The sequence below is a fragment of the Molossus molossus genome, unplaced genomic scaffold (genome assembly GCF_014108415.1).
Source record: "Molossus molossus isolate mMolMol1 unplaced genomic scaffold, mMolMol1.p scaffold_m16_p_18, whole genome shotgun sequence".
In the NCBI taxonomy this organism is placed as follows: Eukaryota; Metazoa; Chordata; class Mammalia; order Chiroptera; family Molossidae; genus Molossus; species Molossus molossus.
In genome coordinates, this window is record NW_023425353.1 from 63,531,437 (window position 1) to 63,551,047 (window position 19,611).

At 41.9% G+C, this 19,611-nt stretch overlaps 1 protein-coding gene across 2 annotated transcripts in view; it reads right to left on the reverse strand.

The window, feature by feature from the left end:
- Positions 1-1,262: 1,262 nt before the first annotated feature.
- PRKAR2A (protein kinase cAMP-dependent type II regulatory subunit alpha) overlaps positions 1,263-19,611 on the reverse strand; it is a 75,642-nt gene continuing 57,293 nt past the window's right edge. For both annotated transcript variants that reach the window (XM_036266536.1, XM_036266537.1), the window contains exons 9-11: positions 13,213-13,278; positions 5,804-5,945; positions 1,263-4,815 (exon numbers count right to left, since the gene is read on the reverse strand). In XM_036266536.1, the coding sequence (XP_036122429.1) occupies positions 4,682-4,815; positions 5,804-5,945; positions 13,213-13,278 (342 nt within the window). In that variant the 3' untranslated portion in view covers positions 1,263-4,681. The remainder of the gene's footprint in view (positions 4,816-5,803; positions 5,946-13,212; positions 13,279-19,611) is intronic.

Sequence of the window (19,611 nt, forward strand, 5' to 3'; positions counted from 1 at the left end):
ATTTCTCACCTGAGGATATTTTTCTATTTATCATCAGACAGAGTGGGAGGGAAGAAGAAAGAGACAGAGAGAAACATCAATGCGATAGAGTCACCATCAACTGGTTGCCTCCCACATGACCCCATCAGGGCCCAGGGCCGGGAGGAACCACAACTGAGGTACATGCCCTTGACTGGCATTGAACCTGAGACTCATTGGCCAGTGGGCCAACACTCTAACTGCTGAGCCAAACCGGCCAGGGCAGGATGATATTAACATTTAAAACAATAGAGTGAGTAAAGCAGAATGCCCTCCTAATGTGGGCGGGCCTTATCCAATGAGCTGAAGGCCCAAATAGAACAAAAATTCTGACTCTCCCCCAAATAAGAGGGAATTTTCCTGTCTGACTGCCTTTGAACTGGGACATCAGCTCTTCCTGGATCTTGAGCCTGACAGCCTTTGGACAGGAACTATACTATTGGCTCTTCTGGGTCTCAGGCCTTCAGACTCAGACTAGAATTAAACCATTAACTCTCCTGGGTCCACAGCTTGCCAACTCACCCTGAAGATCTTGTGACTTGCTTGCCTCCATAATTGCGTGAGCCAATTCTTTGTAATAAATCTCTTTACACACACACACACACACACACACACACACCTATTGGTTCTGTTTATTTGAAGAACCCCAACTAATACATGTGCCCAGGCCTCCTCTCTAATTTCTAAGAACTCACACCTAATCCCAACAGTGTATATGCCAAATGAGTGATATGATGGCCTGGAGCCCTGAAATGAGAGGACAAACACATGACACAAGGCTGCACTGGAAAGTCAGACATGATTTGTCAGCCTTTATTAACCAAGAGCGAAGCCAAGCCCTAGAGTTTCCTTAAAACAAAACAAAACAAAACAAAAAAAAACCCCAACCTTGGTTATGGCAAACGATTTAATCATACATTCAATACCACAGAGCAAGAATTAATCAATTTCCAATTACTTATTCTTCTGAGATTAAAACACAGTGTAAAACAGGTTAAAATAAAATTCTTCCCAATGATTTAAAAACAATTCCAATTGAAAGGCATTTCAAACACCATGTGTAGAACTCAGGACCAAAAAAGGACCTTAAAACATTTTTTACCTTTGAGGTAGCACAATAATGCTAAATTAGTTTTCTTTTATTACAATGAGCTTTAAGAAAACGAGGAATCTACCTTTTGCTCAAGGTGGGCTAAATGGTTTTCTGCAAATCCCCCATGAGGTTAGTGCCAGTTTTCTTTAAAAAAAAAAAAAAAAAAAAAATTTTTTTTTTTTAAGTATAAAGATAGCCCTGCAGTGTGTAAAAGGAAACTCATGGGAAGGCTGCTTCCCATAAAATAGACATTAGAATCATTGAGGAACGTCAGCAGTCAAGACAGGAGGAACAAGAGGTAATTGTAGTGAAAAACCAAAACAACTTGTATCTTGGCAAGATTGGTTTACAAGAGCATGTCAAGAACAAAAATTCCAACATCAGTCAACTGAAAACAAAAGATAAAAGATGACATTCATGGGTCTATTTTCTTTTTCTCTGTGCAAAAATGCTCTTTCAATTTTTCTAAACGAGAGAGGATTGTTTGTATACTTGACACAACATGGAAATGCTGTGTGCCTAGGATGCTGCTGGGCACCAGTGGCACCACTCACTGACTACTCTGCCATTGTGGGCGAGAATATGGGGGACAAGAGGATGAACACAACCTCTCCTGGGTTGGAGAACCATTTCTTGCCACTCCGCTGCCAAATTCACTCATTAAACTGCTCAAAGAAAACCTCCACCCTAGATTTCTGAGAATCTGTAGCAATTATATATAACACAATTATATATAAGGACTATTGATTAAGAGGTCAGAACACATGAATCCTTCCTTTGAGAATACAACCAAAAGAGAGTGGATGTGATACACTGGGGCCAGAAGGAAGGATACTACTGCAAGTTGGACCTCGAGACTCTCAGAACATTCTTCACCACTCAAAATCAATTAACAAAGATTAACAAAGAGATTACTTCCCAACACACACTCTGCCCCGTGAGGCTCATCCATCAGTGCAGGGCTTGCCTGGCACAATGTGGACACCAGAGCCCTGAGTTGAATTTGTCTACTACTTTTGATTCCTCATGTGGCATAGAGAATTGGAACACTGTCAGACTCCTGGTACCTTGGTAATGGCTATGTCCTATTTCACTCACACTGGTCCTTTTAACATCTCCTTCCTTCAAGCCAAACCCTCACAGGGCCCTTTATGCAGTGAGGGGCTAGACTGATGATCCATATGTCAATCTGTAACTAGAGCAGGACGATTTAAACCTCATGAATTCCACTCTGTGAAACACCAATCATCAGTGAGTTGGGGGTGTTAAAGAGGCTTCTGTGAAGGGGAAGACTAAACTGGGATGTGCAAGAGGGCAGGACGAAAAGGCCCATCCCCAGCAGCCTACAGGAGTGACTCTGGCACGGAGGTCATAGCCAGCCCTAACTAATGCTGGCATGAAGGGAGAGGGGGTGCAAAGGAGGTATCTGCTCCGTGTTTAAATAGAGTCCTCACATAGTCTGGGGCTAGCCTCTGTGTCACTCCTGAAATCCAATGTATCTGTTACCTTTGTAAGAAACTGTTGTGGTTCTTGTCAGCTAAAATGCAAGATCTGTTTTCTTCTTGTTTGATAATAAAGCAACACCATAGAAAAGACTAACCTTGAAAAATCATGGGAAAAATATGGGCTTTCCCAGTGCTAGCTGCCTGTTTTGGAGTATTAGTTACAACCTTTCACAATTCTGAGGGCTGCAATGCAGGCTACTAGGGCAGTTTGAAAAGAGTCCTGCTGCTTTTACTTCATGGAGCACAAGAAAAAGGGAGAATTGACCAAGGTTGTGGTGAGTCACCACTCTGGAAATCTCCTGACCACACTGTGGCAAAAAATAGAGAGAATGGCTTATGTGAACAATGAAAGGTGACCTTGTGGGTTCCATCATTATCCACAGTAGGAATGACTCAAGCCCTAGCATGTAATCTCTTAGGAATTTATTGAGCTATACAAGTTTTTAAAAAATCATATTGGAAAAGACCTCTTGATTTTTTTTTCCCAATGAGGGGCAAGGAAAGCATTTTTAATGGATGGTGATAGAAGAACAAGATATCCAATTGGAAAAATAGTAAGACTCAACCTCTATTCCACCCCAAATACAAAAAGGACCTCTGCGTTTAATATAAACTTGGCTACAGTGCAAATTTCACACTGCTCTTAAGATTACTTGTAACATCTGATTTTAAGTCATTCTGAAGAAAAAGTTTCATTCTGAAATATATCTAGTTAATTAGGATAATTCATCAGAATTCTACCTGATATAATTGAAAGGTTAAAAAAGTTTTAAAATAAAAGCTAAATTACTTTCCTTTGGGATTAACAATGGGAACACCAAATATCCTAACATCTTAATTAGAAAGGTCTTCGCATTAATTCTATAAAATTGTAAATGATGCCAATTTTTTAAAACTAACAAAAAGAGTTGATCTTTAGGATAAATGCCTGAGTCAGCTGACAAACGGATATATATATGTACATGAATATATCCAAGGAGAATCTTAAGTAGAGAAGTGTTTTCTTAAAAAAAAAATAGCTGCTTTGTCTTTGAAGAGTTTAAAAATTGATGGTTCAACAGCAAAGCTATGTGATAAATCTGGAGTAGAAGGAAAAGGCTCTCTTTGTAGTATAACCTCTTGCCAACACATTGCCATTAGCCAGTAGAGGCAACTGGAAACAAGGGATGACGGTTATTATCCAGGAAAGTATTTGGGTCAGATAAAGTGATGGCACCTCTAGACCCTGGCTCCTTATAAATGGACAGCAATTTATTCACGCAAATTGCACAGAGATTAAACAAAACAAAATCTACTAAAACAAAACAAAAACCCCAACCCAGAAAACTTTCCCTCTCTGCTACTTGAAGAATGTACCAAACCCACATTTTCTGCTCTAACATGGGTCCTAATGATTGATTAGTGTGCACTGGGGTGCTGACCTACTGGGTCCTGGGCAGGGCCATCCCCTAAGCATCACTGTGAGTTTGGAGACAGCTGTCATGTGTGCAGCTTTTAGCAGACAGTACAATGCCATAGGACCACAAACCTCCATCATATCTGCCACCATTTTCCACTGTCAACCCAAAGGCTGCAACTGTGAACAAATGTGGACTTACTCAAAGGACAAATGAGTAGATCAAAGGCTACAGTGTTTCCTCCCTTGAAAAAGGTGGGGGGAAGGGTGTCTACAGTTATACAACAGGCTTGCAGACCTGTGGTAACTTCTGAAAGCAATAGTAGCAGCAGGAGAGGAAAGGAAGATGTTTACACTTTGGACTTTGTATCAGGCACTTAAATTGTTGGAGAGACATGCCATTTTGAACCAAAGATGTGAAACTGGGTTGAAATAATCATTACAAGTAATCTAATAATGGGCTTTCAGAATCAAAATGGAGGTGCGTGTTGAACCGCTACCCATCCTTTAGTGCTGACTTTCAAGTTTTCTAAATGCCCATGGCCATAGCAATGGCAGCTGTGGTAGCAACAGCAGGAACAGTTCTGTCGTGTCTGCTTTCTGTGTGTGCTCTGTGGCTGACCATAAGGTTTTGGTGTCACACTGAGAAAACTCTGGGGTGTGGCACACCTACTGCCCAGGATCGATCAGATCCAAGCTGGAGCCAAACATCTTCACCAGCTGTTCCTCGTAGTGTGAGATGTTCCTCTTCATGATGTCCATGCAGGGCCCCAGAAGCCTCTCAAATGCTTGTACATCCATTACTGCATTGTTAAAAGAGATGAGGGAAGAGAATGAATTCTATACCAATGATTCAAAGTCATTTCCTTCATGCAAACCTTTCCTTAAATATATACACTCACATTATACGATATTAGACTTTGAGATATTGGGCACTTGGGAAAAGGAGTGATGTTTCTTTTCTTTTTTTTTTTTTACATTCATATTCAGATAGAGCAGGAGGGAGAGAGGGAGAATCATCAACATGACACAGACATATAGAGTGGTTGCCACCCACACGACCCCAACCGGGCCAGGGACAAACTGCAACCAAAGTACATGCCCTTAGCAGGAACCGAACCCGGGACTCTCTGGTCCGCAGGCCGATGCTCTAACCGCTGAGCCAAACTGGCCAGGGCAGGAGGGATGTTTCTATGTGAACACAGCAGGATTGTGTCATCTAAGTTTGAGATTTTGCAGAGTCCAGTAGCACCTGTTTCTCTCTGTCTCCACACAATCTTGGACACTTGCCTCCTCTATTCACACTGCCAGGGTGCCTGTATGCCTGTCTTGTTCACAGGCTACAGTCAGTGCCCAAAAACGTTTGTGAATAGAAAATATTCATGCCCTGGCTAGTTTGGCTCAGCAGTTATAGAGTGTTGGCCCGCAGACCAATGAGCCGCAGGTTCGATTCTGGTCAAGGGCACGTACCTCAGTTGCTGTTTGTCCCTGGCCCTGGTCGGGGTCCTGCTGGAGGCAACCAGTCGGTATGTCTCTCTCACATCAGTTTCTTTCTGTCTCTCTCTCTCTCTCCCTTCCCCTCCTACTCTATCTGATGATAAATAAAAAGTATCCTCGGATGAGGAATAAAGCTATATATTCATTCATTTCTGGTTGGTAATACAAACTGCCCAAGCCTAGCTGTTAGAACTGATGAAATTAACCAAGGCTTGCTGATAAGGAAAACAAAAAACAAAAAAACAACAACTGCATGATAGAAAAATGTATTAATGCATAAAGAGTTTTTCTTACCTAAGCACTTGACATCTCCCACAGCATAAGCAGAAGCAGCTCTGGGTTTGTTGGTCACCAGTGCAAGCTCTCCAAAGTATTGCCCCTTATGGCAGCGGGCAATCTCGACCTCCTGGTTCCCATCATCCTTGTTTGTTTTAGTCTAGAGCAAGTAGAGAACATAAACCAGGCTGACTCCAAAATCAAAGTGGGGCATATGAGTTTGGAGACTGATGCTGCACACACTTGAATTTCCTTTTTAGTACGAGTATCACAATTACTGAGAAATTCACTTTGTAGAGACTCTTAACTATACCATGTAAACTACATGGGTTAATCTCAGTGGCATGGTTTAATCAGAAGACTTGGCTTTCACCTGGGACTTCGTCTGAGTCCTACTACCTTTCAGGTAATAATAACTAAATATCAAGAGGTAAGGTGCAGACAATTATCTTTTGAAGATTTATATGTATATTATAATATGCTTTATATTAATATATTATAATTAATATACAGTTAATACACCACATAATTATAGTATATTTTATAGTTAATAATATAATATATAACATTATATTATAATGTTACTATATGTTAAGATATAATAATATATATTTTATACATATATATGATTCTCAGTTTGGCACAGGGAAAGAAAAGGACAACATTTAAATAATGTCAATGTTTTTCTTAGGTAAAGAGTCAGAATCCTGGGCTGATACATTTAAAAAAAATTTTAACTTATCTTTATTGTTGAATGTATTACAGATGTCCCCCATTTTTTCCCCATTGATCCCCTTCCCCAATCCCACCCCCCCTCCTGCCCTCCCCACACTATTGTTTGTGTCCATTGGTTATGCATATATGCTTAGAAATTCTTTGGTTTAAATCATCCTGACCTCCCTCCCCCCTTCTCTTTGAGAGTCATCAGTCTAACACCCAATTTGCACTTCTTAATTTCTTCATCTTTTTCACCCATCCCTCCAGCCCCCACCCATCTGGCAAGCAACAAAAAGTTCTCTGTATCTATGAGTCTGTATCTGTTCTGCTGCTCATTTTGTTAGTAGAGTCAATTGTTAATAGATATGTATTAATTGCCATTTTATTGTTCATATTTTTGTTGTTCTTCTCCTTCAAGAAGACCCTTCAATATTTCATATAATCCTGGTTTGGTGGTGATGAACTCCTTTAGCTTTTTCTTTTCTGGGAAACTCTTAATATATACGTTGATTCTAAATGATAGCTTTGCAGGATAGAGTAATCTTGGTTGTAGGTTCTTGCTTTTCATCACCTTGAATATCTCTTGCCACTCCTTTTTGGCCTGCAGTTTCTTTTGAGAAATCAGCTCACAGTCCTTTAGGAGCTCCTTTGTAGCTAACGAACTGCTTTTCTCTTGCTGCTTTTAAGATTCTTTCTTTGGCGTCGGCCTGCGGTCCTGAGAGACCCGGGTTCGGTTCCCGCTAAGGGCGTGTACCTCGGTTGCAGTTTGTCCCCGGCCCTGGTAGGTTGTGCGGGTGGCAGCCACTTGATGTGTCCCTTTCACATCGATGTTTCTCTCTCTCTCACTCTGTTCCTCTCTCTCCCTCCCACTCTACCTGAACAAAAAATGGAAAAATGTCCTCGGGTGAGGATAAAAAAAAAAAAGATTCTTTCTTTGTGCCCTGGCAAGTTTGGCTCAGCGGCAGAGTGTCGGCCCGCAAACCAATGAGTCATGGGTTCAATTCCAGCCAAGGGGACATGCCTTGGTTGCAGTTCCTATGGAAAAATATCCTCGGGTGAGGATTTAAAAAAAAAAAAAAAGATTCTCTGCCTTTAACTTTGGCATTTTGATGATGATGTGTCTTGGTGTGGACCTCTTTGGGTTCATCTTCTTTGGGACTTTGTGCTTCATGGACTTGTATATCTATTTCCTTCACCAAGTTAGGGAAGTTTGCTGTCATTATTTTTTCAAATAAGTTTACAATTTCTTGCTCTCTCTCTTCTCCCTCTGGCACCCCCATGATGCAAATGTTGGCACACTTGAAGTTGTCCCAGAGGCTCCTTACACTATCCTCATTTTTTTAGATTCTTTTTCTTTTTGCCATTCTGATTGGATGGTTTTTGCTTCCTTATATTCCAAATCGACAGTTTACTTCTTGGCTTTATGTACTCTACTACTGATTCCCTGTAAATTATTCTTTATTTCAAAACCGGGACTCTCTGGTCCACAGGCTGATGCTCTGTTGAGCCAAACTTGCCAGGGCCTGACCTGTCCTTTTTTATGTTGTTGATGTTCTAAGTTCCTTGGAGTTCTCACTAAGTTCCCCAAAGTTCTAAGTTTCTTGAGCATCCTTATAACCCGTGTTTTGACCTCTGCATCTGATTGATTGCTTATCTCCATTTTGTTTAGTTCTTTACCTGGAGTTTTTTTCTGTTCTTTCATTTGGGACATATTTGTCTCCTCATTTTGACTGCATCCCTGTGTTTGTTTCTACGTATTAGGTTGAGTTGCTATGTCTCCTAGGCTTCATAGGGTGGCCTGTTGTTGTAGGTATCCTGTAGGATCCAGTGGTACAGCCTCCCTGATCACCCAGTAGGGCCCTCGAGGTGTACCCCCAGTGTGCACCCCCAGTGTGGATTGTACACCCTTCTGTTGTAATTAAGTTCTGATTGCTGTTGGCACATCAATGGGAGGGTTTTACTCAGGCTGATCAGCTGCAAGGATTGACTGTGCCCACTGACCCCTGGCTTCTGACTACCTTGGAGGATCAGCTGTGTAAGGGCCCACCACACAGAACAAGACTTACTTCAGCAGGGTTCTGGTACCCACTGAGTCCACTCATTGAGTGTGTCACTTGTAGAGGTAGTTGGGTGATGGTGTTTTGATGTGATCTGAAGCTCTCCACTGGGTGTGCTGGCTCTGGGGCAAGGTCAGCCACTGCCTGTGTCCTATCCGGGGCCACCCGGCATAAGCTACAAAGTGATCTGCCAATGGCTGCTTCTTGTGCTGGGCTTGGAAAAGCCAAGTTGTGAACCAAGGCTGGCTGCTTCTAGTGCCAGGCCTGGGGCCACTTAGCGAGAGGTATGGGGCTCTCTGAGACCAGATGCTGCCTGCTTGAGAATTTTAGGAAAATCTGAAGCAGGATACAAGACAGACCAATCCCATAGTAAAGCCATTGGAAACAGTTTGGGTGGGCCCAAAATTTGGGTGGGGCGGTGACTCAGGGAATCACTAGGGCGGGACCAACAATGTAAACCAGGTTGCTGGAGTTCTAGCTGCCCAGGGAAAGGGCTCTGCAAAGGAACAAAGGCCTCTGCACGTCTGTCTGGGAGAAAGCTGCCCCTCCAGCCCTCATCCTGAGGGTAAACAGCTTAGTTTTTCCCGTTTGTTTCTGGTGCCTTTTAAGTTGCTTCCCCTCAGAGCACAGAGGGAGCAAGTCCAGTAAATCCGAGCTCAAGCCCTTTAAGAGAAACTGGTTGGGGCTCCAGCAGCCTCAGCCCCCCTCACTCTCAGTTCCCGCTGGATTTTACAGCCAGAAGTTATGGGGACTTCTCCTCCTGGCACTGGAACCCTGGGCTGGGAGCCTGGTGTGGGACAAGGACCCCCTACTCCTCAGGGAGGACCTTTACAGCTGAGGTATCCTCCTGATTGAGGTATCCTCCTGATTTTTATCTGCCATGTGTGGGTGTGGGACCAACCTGTCCACACCTCCAACCCTTCTACCAGTCTTTTTTTTTATCCTCACCCGAGGACTTTTTCCATTTTTTGTTCAGATAGAGTGGGAGGGAGAGAGAGGAACAGAGAGAGAGAGAGAAACATCGACGTGAAAGGAACACATCGAGTGGCTGCCACCCGCACGACCGACCAGGGCCGGGGACAAACTGCAACCGAGGTACGTGCCCTTAGCGGGAACCGAACCCGGGTCTCTCTGGACCGCAGGCCGATGCTCTAACCGCTGAGCCAAACCAGCCAGGGCTAGTCTTGATGTGGTTTCTTTAATTTCGTAGTTGTAGGACTTCCATTCAGCTTGATTTCAGGCGGTTTTGAATGATGGTTGTTCTGTAGTTTAGTTGTAATATTGATGTGGGCTGCTACATTTTGATTTAAGACCATGCCTTTCTTGGACAAAACTTCACAGTGACAAATTTTATTTTGAGATACTGCCCACTTCTTAAGTTAGTGGTCCCCTCTCACATTTTAAAAAGAAGAATTAAAGCCCTGGCTGGTTTGGCTCAGCGGTTAGAGCATCGACCTGCAGTCCAGAGAGACTCGGGTTCAGTTCCCGCTAAGGGCATGTACCTCGGTTGCAGTTTGTCCCCGGCCCTGGTTGGGTTGTATGGGAGGTAGCCACTCGATGTGTCCCTTTCACATCGATGTTTCTCTCTCTCTCTTCCTCTCCCTCCTATTCTATCTGAACAAAAAATGGAAAAATGTCCTCAGGTGAGGATTAAAAAAAAAAAAAGGTGAAAAGAAGAATTAAGTAACTAAATATTTTTAAAAATAATTCCCAACCTTGAAATTTGGTGGTTTAATTCTGTATTAAGAAATCAAGCAGTAATTGTGTTCACAACCGCCGTCACTCTCTAACACCTGCGCTGCCTCAAGCTCCGGGAGCTCCAGCCGGAGAAGGGGGGTCAATAAAGAGGTCTTTATACCATGGCTCCTACAAAGCCGACTGCCCACAAATCCACCGGTAGTAAAGCACCAAGGAAAAAACTGGCTACCAAAGTGGCTCGCAAGAGTGCGCCCTCTACTGGAGAGGTGAAGAAACCTCATCATTACAGGCCTGGTACCTGGCACTTTGTGAAATTAGACGTTATCAGAAGTCCACGGAAGTCCACCGAACTTCTGATTTGCAAACTTCCCTTCCAGTGTCTGATGCGATAAATTGCTCAGGACTTCAAAACAGATCTGTGCTTCCAGAGTGCAGCTATTGGAGCTTTGCAGGAGGTAAGTGAGGCCTATCTGGTTGGCCTTTTTGAAGGCACCAACCTGTGTGCTATCCGTGCCAAACGTGTAACAATTATGCCAAACGACATCCAGCTAGCACGCCGCATACGTGGAGAATGTGCTTAAGAATCCACTATGATGAACAATATTTCATTCTTTAAAAAAAATTTTTTCTTCCTGTTATTGGTAGTTCTGAACGTTAGATATTTTTTTTCCATGGGGTCAAAAGGTACCTAAGTATATGATTGCAAGTTGAAAATAGGGGGCAGAAATCAGGTATTGGCAGTTTTTCCATTTTCATTTGTGTGTGAATTTTTAAAATATAACTGCGGGGACATAAGGCATTAATGCAAGTCAAAATGTTTCAGTGAACAAGTGTCAGCAGTTCAACTTTATAACAATATAAATAAACCTGTTAAATTTTTCTGGACAATGCCAGCATTTGGATTTTTTAAAAATAAGTAAATTTCTTATTGATGACAACTAAATGGTTTTGTAGCACTTTTATCATACAGTAGATTCCATCCATTCACTATACTTTTCTGAGTTGTTCTACATGCAAGTACATGTTTTTAATGTTGTCTGTCTTCTGTGCTGTTCCTGTAAGTTTGCTATTAAAATACAATAAACTATAAAAAAAAAAAAAAAGAAATCAAGCAGGTTGTAATTCATGCTTATCAGATTACTGAAAATAATAAATAATGTACTATATTGTATTTAAAATATCTAGAGTTTCCTTTTTTTTTTAATCCTCACCCAAGGATATTGTTCGATATTCTGTTCAGATAGAGTAGGAGGGAGAGAGATAGACAGAGAAACATCGACGCAAAAGGGACACATCGAGTGGCTGCCACCCACACGATCCAACCAGGGCCGGGGACAAAACTGCAACCGAGGCACGTGCCCTTAGCGAGAACCGAACCAAGGTCTCTCTGGACCGCAGGCCGACGCTCTAACCGCTGAGCAAAACCGGCCAGGGCTAGAGTTTCCTTTTTTTAAAAAAAATTCCTTTGCTAAGCTAAGCAATGACTTGTTTAAGTAAATAATTATTTAGTATTTATTAGTAAGAATTAGCCTCAAATCTCTAAGAGCCCCTTTATGTTATGGGCAGATAGATATTTTTTGTGACACATTGGCTTACATGGCTTGACCATTCCTCCTTTCACACTTTTGTCCTGACCAGTTTGCTCTTAAGTCAATCTGCTCCATTCAATCCAACACTTTCTTTCCTATTTCTGTAACATTCTCTGGGACTATGGACATGTTGGTGTCCACCTACTCTCTTCTGTAGAATATCACTTACCATACTGTCATACCAATATCAGACCCCTGGGATTTTGTTTCATTGCAGATTCTGATAGGGTAGGTCTGAGCCCCAGACACTGCATTTCTGACAAACTCCCTCAATCCCCCAGTGCCATAGTACTCCTTGGTCCTACACACCTAACACTATGCTGTCTGGCAATGAATACCCGAGAAATGAAAAAAAAAAAAAAAAAAAAAAACCAAACCCGAGAAATGTACAAACATATATAAGTAGTCCAAAACTGTAAGTGAAAGAACACGGAAGTTTCAAACTATTGTTTCATGTGAAACAACAAATCTATTTTATTTTTTTCCCTTTATTGATTTTAGAGAGAGAGGAAGGGAGAGGGAGAGATAAAAACATTGATGAGAGAGAACATCAACTGGCCACCTCCTGCATGCCCCACACTGGGGATTGGGCCCACAACCTGGGCATATGTCCTGACTGGGAATCGAACCGGTGACCTCTTGGTGCATGGGTCGATGCTCAACCACTGAGCCACACTGGCCGGACAACAGATCTATTTTTAATCAGGAATCAAGCCATCTTATAAGTAGTTACCATATTTTTCTTTCTTTCTCTATTCTTAACTTTTAATAAAGATGCCTTACAGGAGGTTTTATACTTGTTTGATTTATAGTATTAGATATAACTCACTATTTTGGCAAATTCTATATTCTTAAAAAAACTGAAACAGGGAAATCTGGTGATGACATATATATGGTAAGAATCACTCCTCCCTATAGTCATCAGATTTCTAGGTCTCCCTATAACATCAAATGGCCATAATAATAGCCATAATACTAATTAACCTAGGGACCTCACCTCCCAGAGCTCTAAAAATGAAGCTATTTTCATATTCAACACCCACCTGTATTTTTTAATTATATAATTCCTCCATTTTTCTATTAGTATGTTTATTTTTTAATTGATTTGTAGGCCAGTATTTCTCATATCATTGATTACACAACAGAGGCAAAGGCAATAGGGACAAGAAGAAATACACAAAATCTCTATCAATGGATGGGCTTAAACATGGGTCTTTGCCAGTCACATACCTCACCTAACAATGATGGTTTTGGTTCACTAAACACAATTCATGTTATTTAAAGCAGACAGTTACTTTCTGTGCATACATACACGTGGTATCTGGACCTTCCCTGGAATAACTTGCATCGTCACATGCAAACTCACCTTGCTTTTAATCAAGATGCTCACTTCACCGGACTCTATAATGTAAAAGCAATCAGCTTTTTCACCCTGAAAAGGGAAAAGAAGTCAGGAACATATGTATTGAAGAGGGACACAAAAGTAGATCATTTTGTTATTGTCTGAACTCTGATTTGTATTTATTTTCCAACTTTACAAATCAATCAATAGCTAACAAATTCAGAACAAAATGAGAGTATCCTGATCACAGGAGATGTCAGTCCAATATAACTGACACAAAGCTCTTGTTTCCTAACTTGGAATATTCACATTTTCCTCCATGAATATGCCCAGGCTCCAACTGCACAGAGCATTGTTATTCTTTTTTTTTTCCTTAATTCTCACCCGAGGATATTTTTTTTTCTACTTATCTTTAGAGTGGGAGGGAGGGAGAGAGAGAAACATCTAGAGGAGAGAGACTCATTGACTGGTTGCCTCCTGCACAACTCTGACCTGAGCCGAGGACGAACCGCAACCTAGGTATGTGCCCTTGACAAGATTCAACCCCTTGACTCTTGGGTCTGTGGGCCGACGCTCTAAGCGCTGAACCAAACCAGCCAGGGCACAGCATTGTTATTTTTACTGCTTATGTTGGTTGGCTACTGAGACCTATGACAAGCAATCAGTAGCAAAGGCTGCTACAGACAGTATCAAGATGACTCCTGGCTATCCCTGGGTCATGGGGCCCAGGGATAATTTCTTTTTTCTTTATTGATTTTAGAGAGAGAGAAGGGGGGGGGGGAGATAGAAACATTGACGAGAGAGGATATCGACTGGCCGCCTCCAGCATGCCCCCCATGGAGATTTGGCCCACAACCTGGGCATGTGCCCATACCGGGAATTGAACTGGCGACCTCTTGGTGCATGGGCTGACGCTCAACCACTGAGCCACACCAGCTGGGCCCAGGGATAATTTTGATCACCAAATGTAGCCCTCTGGAAGACAGTGTGGGTCTGGTGAAAACCCTGCCATGATGAGGAAGGTGCTTTGATGTGGGCTGATGTCACCCTTATGAGCCTCAGGCTTTCCTTTCGCTTGTTTTGATTTTAACCCATTTACCTGAACTAGTCATTCAGGTAATTCAACAAATAATTAAGTACTTACTATGTGCCAGGCACTGTTCTATTCAAGGCATGTAAGATGCATCAGTGGACAAAACAAATATCCCTATCCTTGTGAAACTTATAGTCTGGTAGCATGAACAAACTGTAAACAATCAACATAATAATCAGTAAATTATATTGTTGTGTTGGAAGGCCATAAGTACTACAGGAATGGGGACTTAAGGTAGGAATCTCGAAGTACTGCAGATCATCAGAGATGCAGGAAAATTTCTAGCAAGTACCTGGGTTGCAGGTGTGATCCCTGGCCCCAGTCAGGACACATATGGGAAGCAACCAATCAATGTCTCTCTCTCACATTGATGTGTGTGCCTCCCATCTCCCCCTTTCTTTTTCTTTTTTTCTTTTTTATCCTCACCGGAGGATATTTTTCCATTTTTTGTACAGATAGAGTGGGAGGGAGAGAGATGAAGGGAGAGAGAGAGAAAAACATCGACGTGAAGGGACACATCGAGTGGCTACCATCCGCACGACCAACCAGGGCCGGGGACAAACTGCAACCGAAGTACGCGCACTTAGCGGGAACCGAACCCGGATCTCTCTGGACCGCAGGCCAACACTCTAACCGCTGAGCCAAACTGGCCAGGGCCCATCTCCCCCTTTCTAAAAAATCAATGGAAAAAATATCCTTGGGCCCGGCCAGTGTGGCTCAGTGGTTGAGCATCAACCCATGCACCAAGAAGTCGCTGGTTCGATTTCCGGTCAGGGCACATGCCCAGGTTGTGGGCCCGATCCCCAGTGTGGGGCATGCAGGAGGCAGCCAGTTGATATTCTCTCTCATCGATGTTTCTATCTCTCTCTCCCTCTCCCTTCCTCTCTCTCTAAAATCAATAGTGAAAAAAACTAAAATAAAAACTACTGTTATAGATTATGCCTGCCTTTTAGAAAAGAAAAGAAAAAGAAAAAATATCCTTGGGTGCGGATTAACCAAAAAAAAAAAAAAAGAAAAAGTGGTTTGTAGAGATTTAGATATGCTGCAAGTATAAAAGACACTTCAGATTTTGAAGACTGAGTTATTCCTTCCAAAAAAGGAATGTAAAATATCTCATTATTAAACTTTTATATCACTTATATGTTGAAGTGATACTATTTTAGATATATTAGGTTGAATAAAATATATTAAAATTAAGTTCATCTGTTGTTGTTTTTTTAATTGGCTACTGAAAGCATTTTAAATTACATATGTGGTTCACATATTTCTGTTGAATAGTGCTGGCCTAGAAGTAAACAAGCTTTGAATAGCTGAGCCAGGGAAGTGGCAATGGGATGTAGATGATATCTCATTATCTTTAAGCCATGTGTTTCCACAAGATGAAATAGGTGCCTTTATCTCAGATCTGTTCTAAAGATTAAGGCAGACACCTTCCTGAGTTCCTAGATGTTATTGGTGTCACTCTCTGCATCTCCATAGGTATTTTGGTAGGAGATTAAAGAAGCTGCATGGAGGGCAGCTAATCAGACACCATATTAAATTGCAAGCCTCTTGGTTCTTTGTGCCCTTAATTAATGTTGTCATTATCAGTACAGTTTTCTAAACTAGAAATTTACCATGACTTCCTCCTTTCTCCTCTTATCCAATGAATACATCAAATTTACTTCAGAAATATTCTCACATTTGACCTTTATTCAGTCTACTCCAATTGCTACTCCTTAGCTCACAACTACAAAATAGTATAGCCATTTTATTATATTTTATTTATTTTTTGTTATTCCTCACCTGAGAATATTTTTCCATTGATTTTTAGATAGAGCAGAAGGGAGGGAGGGAGAAACACTGATGTGAGAAAGACACATCGATTGGTTGCATCCCGCACAACCCTGACCAGGGCTGGGGATCGAACCTGCTACCCTGGTACATGACCTTGACAGGGGATCAAACCCTCTATCCTTAGGTCCTTGGGCCCACACACTAACTGCTCAGCCAAACCAGCCAGGGCAATAGTATAGCCATTTTAAAAACAATGCAGCAGGCCCTGGCTGGTTTGGCTCAGCGGTTAGAGCATCGGCCTGGGGTCCAGAGAGACCTGGGTTCGGTTCCCACTAAGGGCATGTACCTTGGCTGCAGTTTGTCCCCGGCTCTGGTTGGATTGTGCGTGTAGCAGCCACTTGATGTGTCCCTTTCACATCGATGTTTCTCTCTCTTCCTCCCTCTCCCTCCCATTCTGTCTGAACAAAAAATGGAAAAATGTCCTCGGGCGAGGATAAAAATAAATAAATAAATAAAAATAAATTTAAAAAAATAATAAAAACAATTCAGCAGTTTGCTAAACATATATTTGCCATGTGACTCAGCAATTCCATAAAAACATGTCCACACAAAGACTTGTATAGGAATGTTCATTGTAGCTTTATTCATAATTCAAAAACTGGAAAGACCCCAATGTCCCTCAACTGGTGAACAGAATTGTGCTATATCCATGCAACTAAATACTACGCAGCAATACTACTGAGAAATACTACTCAAAAAAGGAATGATCTGCTGATATAAACAACATGGATAAATCTCAAAAACACAGGCTAAGAGGAAGAAGTCAAACACAAAAGACTATCCATTATATGATTTCATTTATATGAAATCTTAGAAAAGGAATGTGTATAGTGATAGAAGGCAGATCAGTTTTTTCCAGAAGTAAAGGGGTTGGGGAGGGGACTGACTGCAAACACAAATGAGAGAACTTACTTGGAGTGATAGAAATGCCGTATGCTATGATTATAGGGGTATTATAAAATTCTTGAATTGTAACTTAAACTTGGTAATTTTATTGTATATGAAACATATAATATGTATCAAAGCTGACCCAAACAACACAAAGCACATTTTCTGATTTAAGAAGTCTGGGGTAGAACCCAAGAACTTGCATTTCTAATAATTCCTAATAACATCAACCATTCCCAGATGATGCTGATGCTGCTGGTCCTGGGACCCCACTTAGAGAAACGTTGGTCTAGAGACACTGCTAAAAGGGGTCTATAATAAGTATATTAATTCATGTCCATTCTGCACCACCAGCTAGCACTCCTATCTTCAAGAACGCAGACACCCCAGAAAACACTGTGGCTTCTCATACCTCTTGATATACCTCCTGAAGGCCTGGGGCTTTCAGGATAAAGTAGAGGTCCTCTGGGGTAAACTAAAACACCTCAGGTTCAGAAACAAATGTAGTCTGTCAACATGTGCCATTCCTGCAATTTGGCACTGCATTCTTACCATATTAGGATAACTACCCTGGAATTCAGCTCATGCCCACATGCCCTTGCTCATATTGTTCTCTTGCCCCTAAAAGACCTCTCCCTGAGCTCAACTGCTGAAATTGCACTTATTCTGTAAGCCCAGCTTAAATGGCATTTCCTTCATGAAACCATATGGAGTACTTGTTTTTCTATATTCTCACTGTCATTTATATGAAACTTTATTATAGAGCTTATATCTGGTCGTACTTGTCTATCTTAATAAATGTTTATAGAATCAAACCAATTTCTAATTTAAAAAATTAACTTCTAATTAAAAGAAAGCAAAAGCTTTAGAGATGCCACTTAGAGTAAATAAATTTTCATTTTTTTTAAAAATAGATTTTAGAGAGAGGAAGGTAGGGGAGAGAGAAACATCAATCAGTTGCCTCCCACATGCACCCCAACAGGGGATCGAACCCACAACCTGGGCATGTGCCCTGACCAGGAACAGAACTGGTGACCCTCTGGTGCACAAGAAGACACTCTACCAATTGAGCCACACCAGCCAGGGCTCACAAAGATTTTGTTTTTAGTCCTTTTTCTCTGAAAGTTTTTTTCTCTTTCTCCTTCTGTGATAAACCTGTTTAGTCCCTGTGGTGCTGGTTGGGCGAACTTCACCCACAGGCCTGAGGGGTGCACCTGGGACTCAAGACTTGACCAATCTGAGTCTTTCCTCCTCCTAGCCTCAGCTCTGGGTTCAAGGATGGACACAACACTCAACCCAAACCAATTAGATATCTTTCCAGTGCTCTTGCCAGAACCACAGGCAGAGAAGTATATACTTGGCAAAGTCTGGAATACTTTTTAAAATATAGGCACACCTCATTTCATTGTGCTTCATGTTACTGCACTTCACAGGTATTCTGTTTTTTGTTATTTTTTTATCTTCAGTTGAGGACATTTTTCCATTTTTTGTTCAGCTAGAGTGGGAGGGAGAGAGAGGAAGACACACACAGAGAGAAACATCAATGTGAAAGGGACACATTGAGTGGCTGCCTCCCGCATGACCCCAACCAGGGCCAGGAACAAATCACAACCAAGGTACATGCCCTTGACCAGAATCAAACCCATGACTCAGTGGTCCGCGTGCCGACGCTCTTAACTGCTGAGCCAAACCGGGCAGGGCTAAAGTATTTTTTAATTAAGGTATGTGCATTGTTTTTTAGACATAACGCTATTGCACACTTAACAGAATACAGCATAGTGTAAACATAACTTTTATATGCACTGGGGAACCAAAAAATTCACATGACTCGCTTTATTGTGATATTATAGCGGTGGTCTGGAAACAAACCTATAATGTATCTGAGGTATGCCTATAATTATGAGACTGTTGCACTACTTACTGTGCTAACAAGACACAGTGCAAACAGTAGACAAGAAAAATTATTACACAGTACTCATCACAATGATCCAGTGCACTGTATTGTGATCCTTAAAATACCCACAAATAATATGAGAAAAAGGCACAAAAGAATACTAAAGACACCTTATAAATCTGCTCATTCACTGAAGAGTGAAGACTCTGGTTTGTGTTGGATTAGCTAAGAGGCTACCCTCGTGCAAAACAGAAAGAAAAAGGGCACGACTCTTTAAACTTCCCCAGGTGTTAACATCCATGAATGAAGTTTACTCAGAGTCAAAAGAAAATGACATCCAAAAGAACAAACACCAGCCCTGGCTCGTTTTGCTCAGCAGTGAGAGCACTGGCCTTTGGATTGAAGGGTCGCGGGTTCAATTACCAGTCAAGGGCACATATCTGGGTTGCAGGTTTGATCCCCAGCCCTGGTTAGGGTTGTGCAGGTGGCAACCAATCAATGTGTCTCTCACACATCAATGTTTCTCTCTCTAGCTCTCCTCTTCTTTCCCTGCCTTGTACTCTCTCTAAAAAGCAAAGGAGTCTTGGCCGGTTTGGCCCTGTGTTTAGAGCATCGGTCTTTGGTCCAGAGAGGCCCGGGTTCAGTTCCTGCTAAGGGCACGTACCTTGGTTACAGTTTGTCCCCGGCCCTGGTTGGGTCGTGTGGGAGGCAG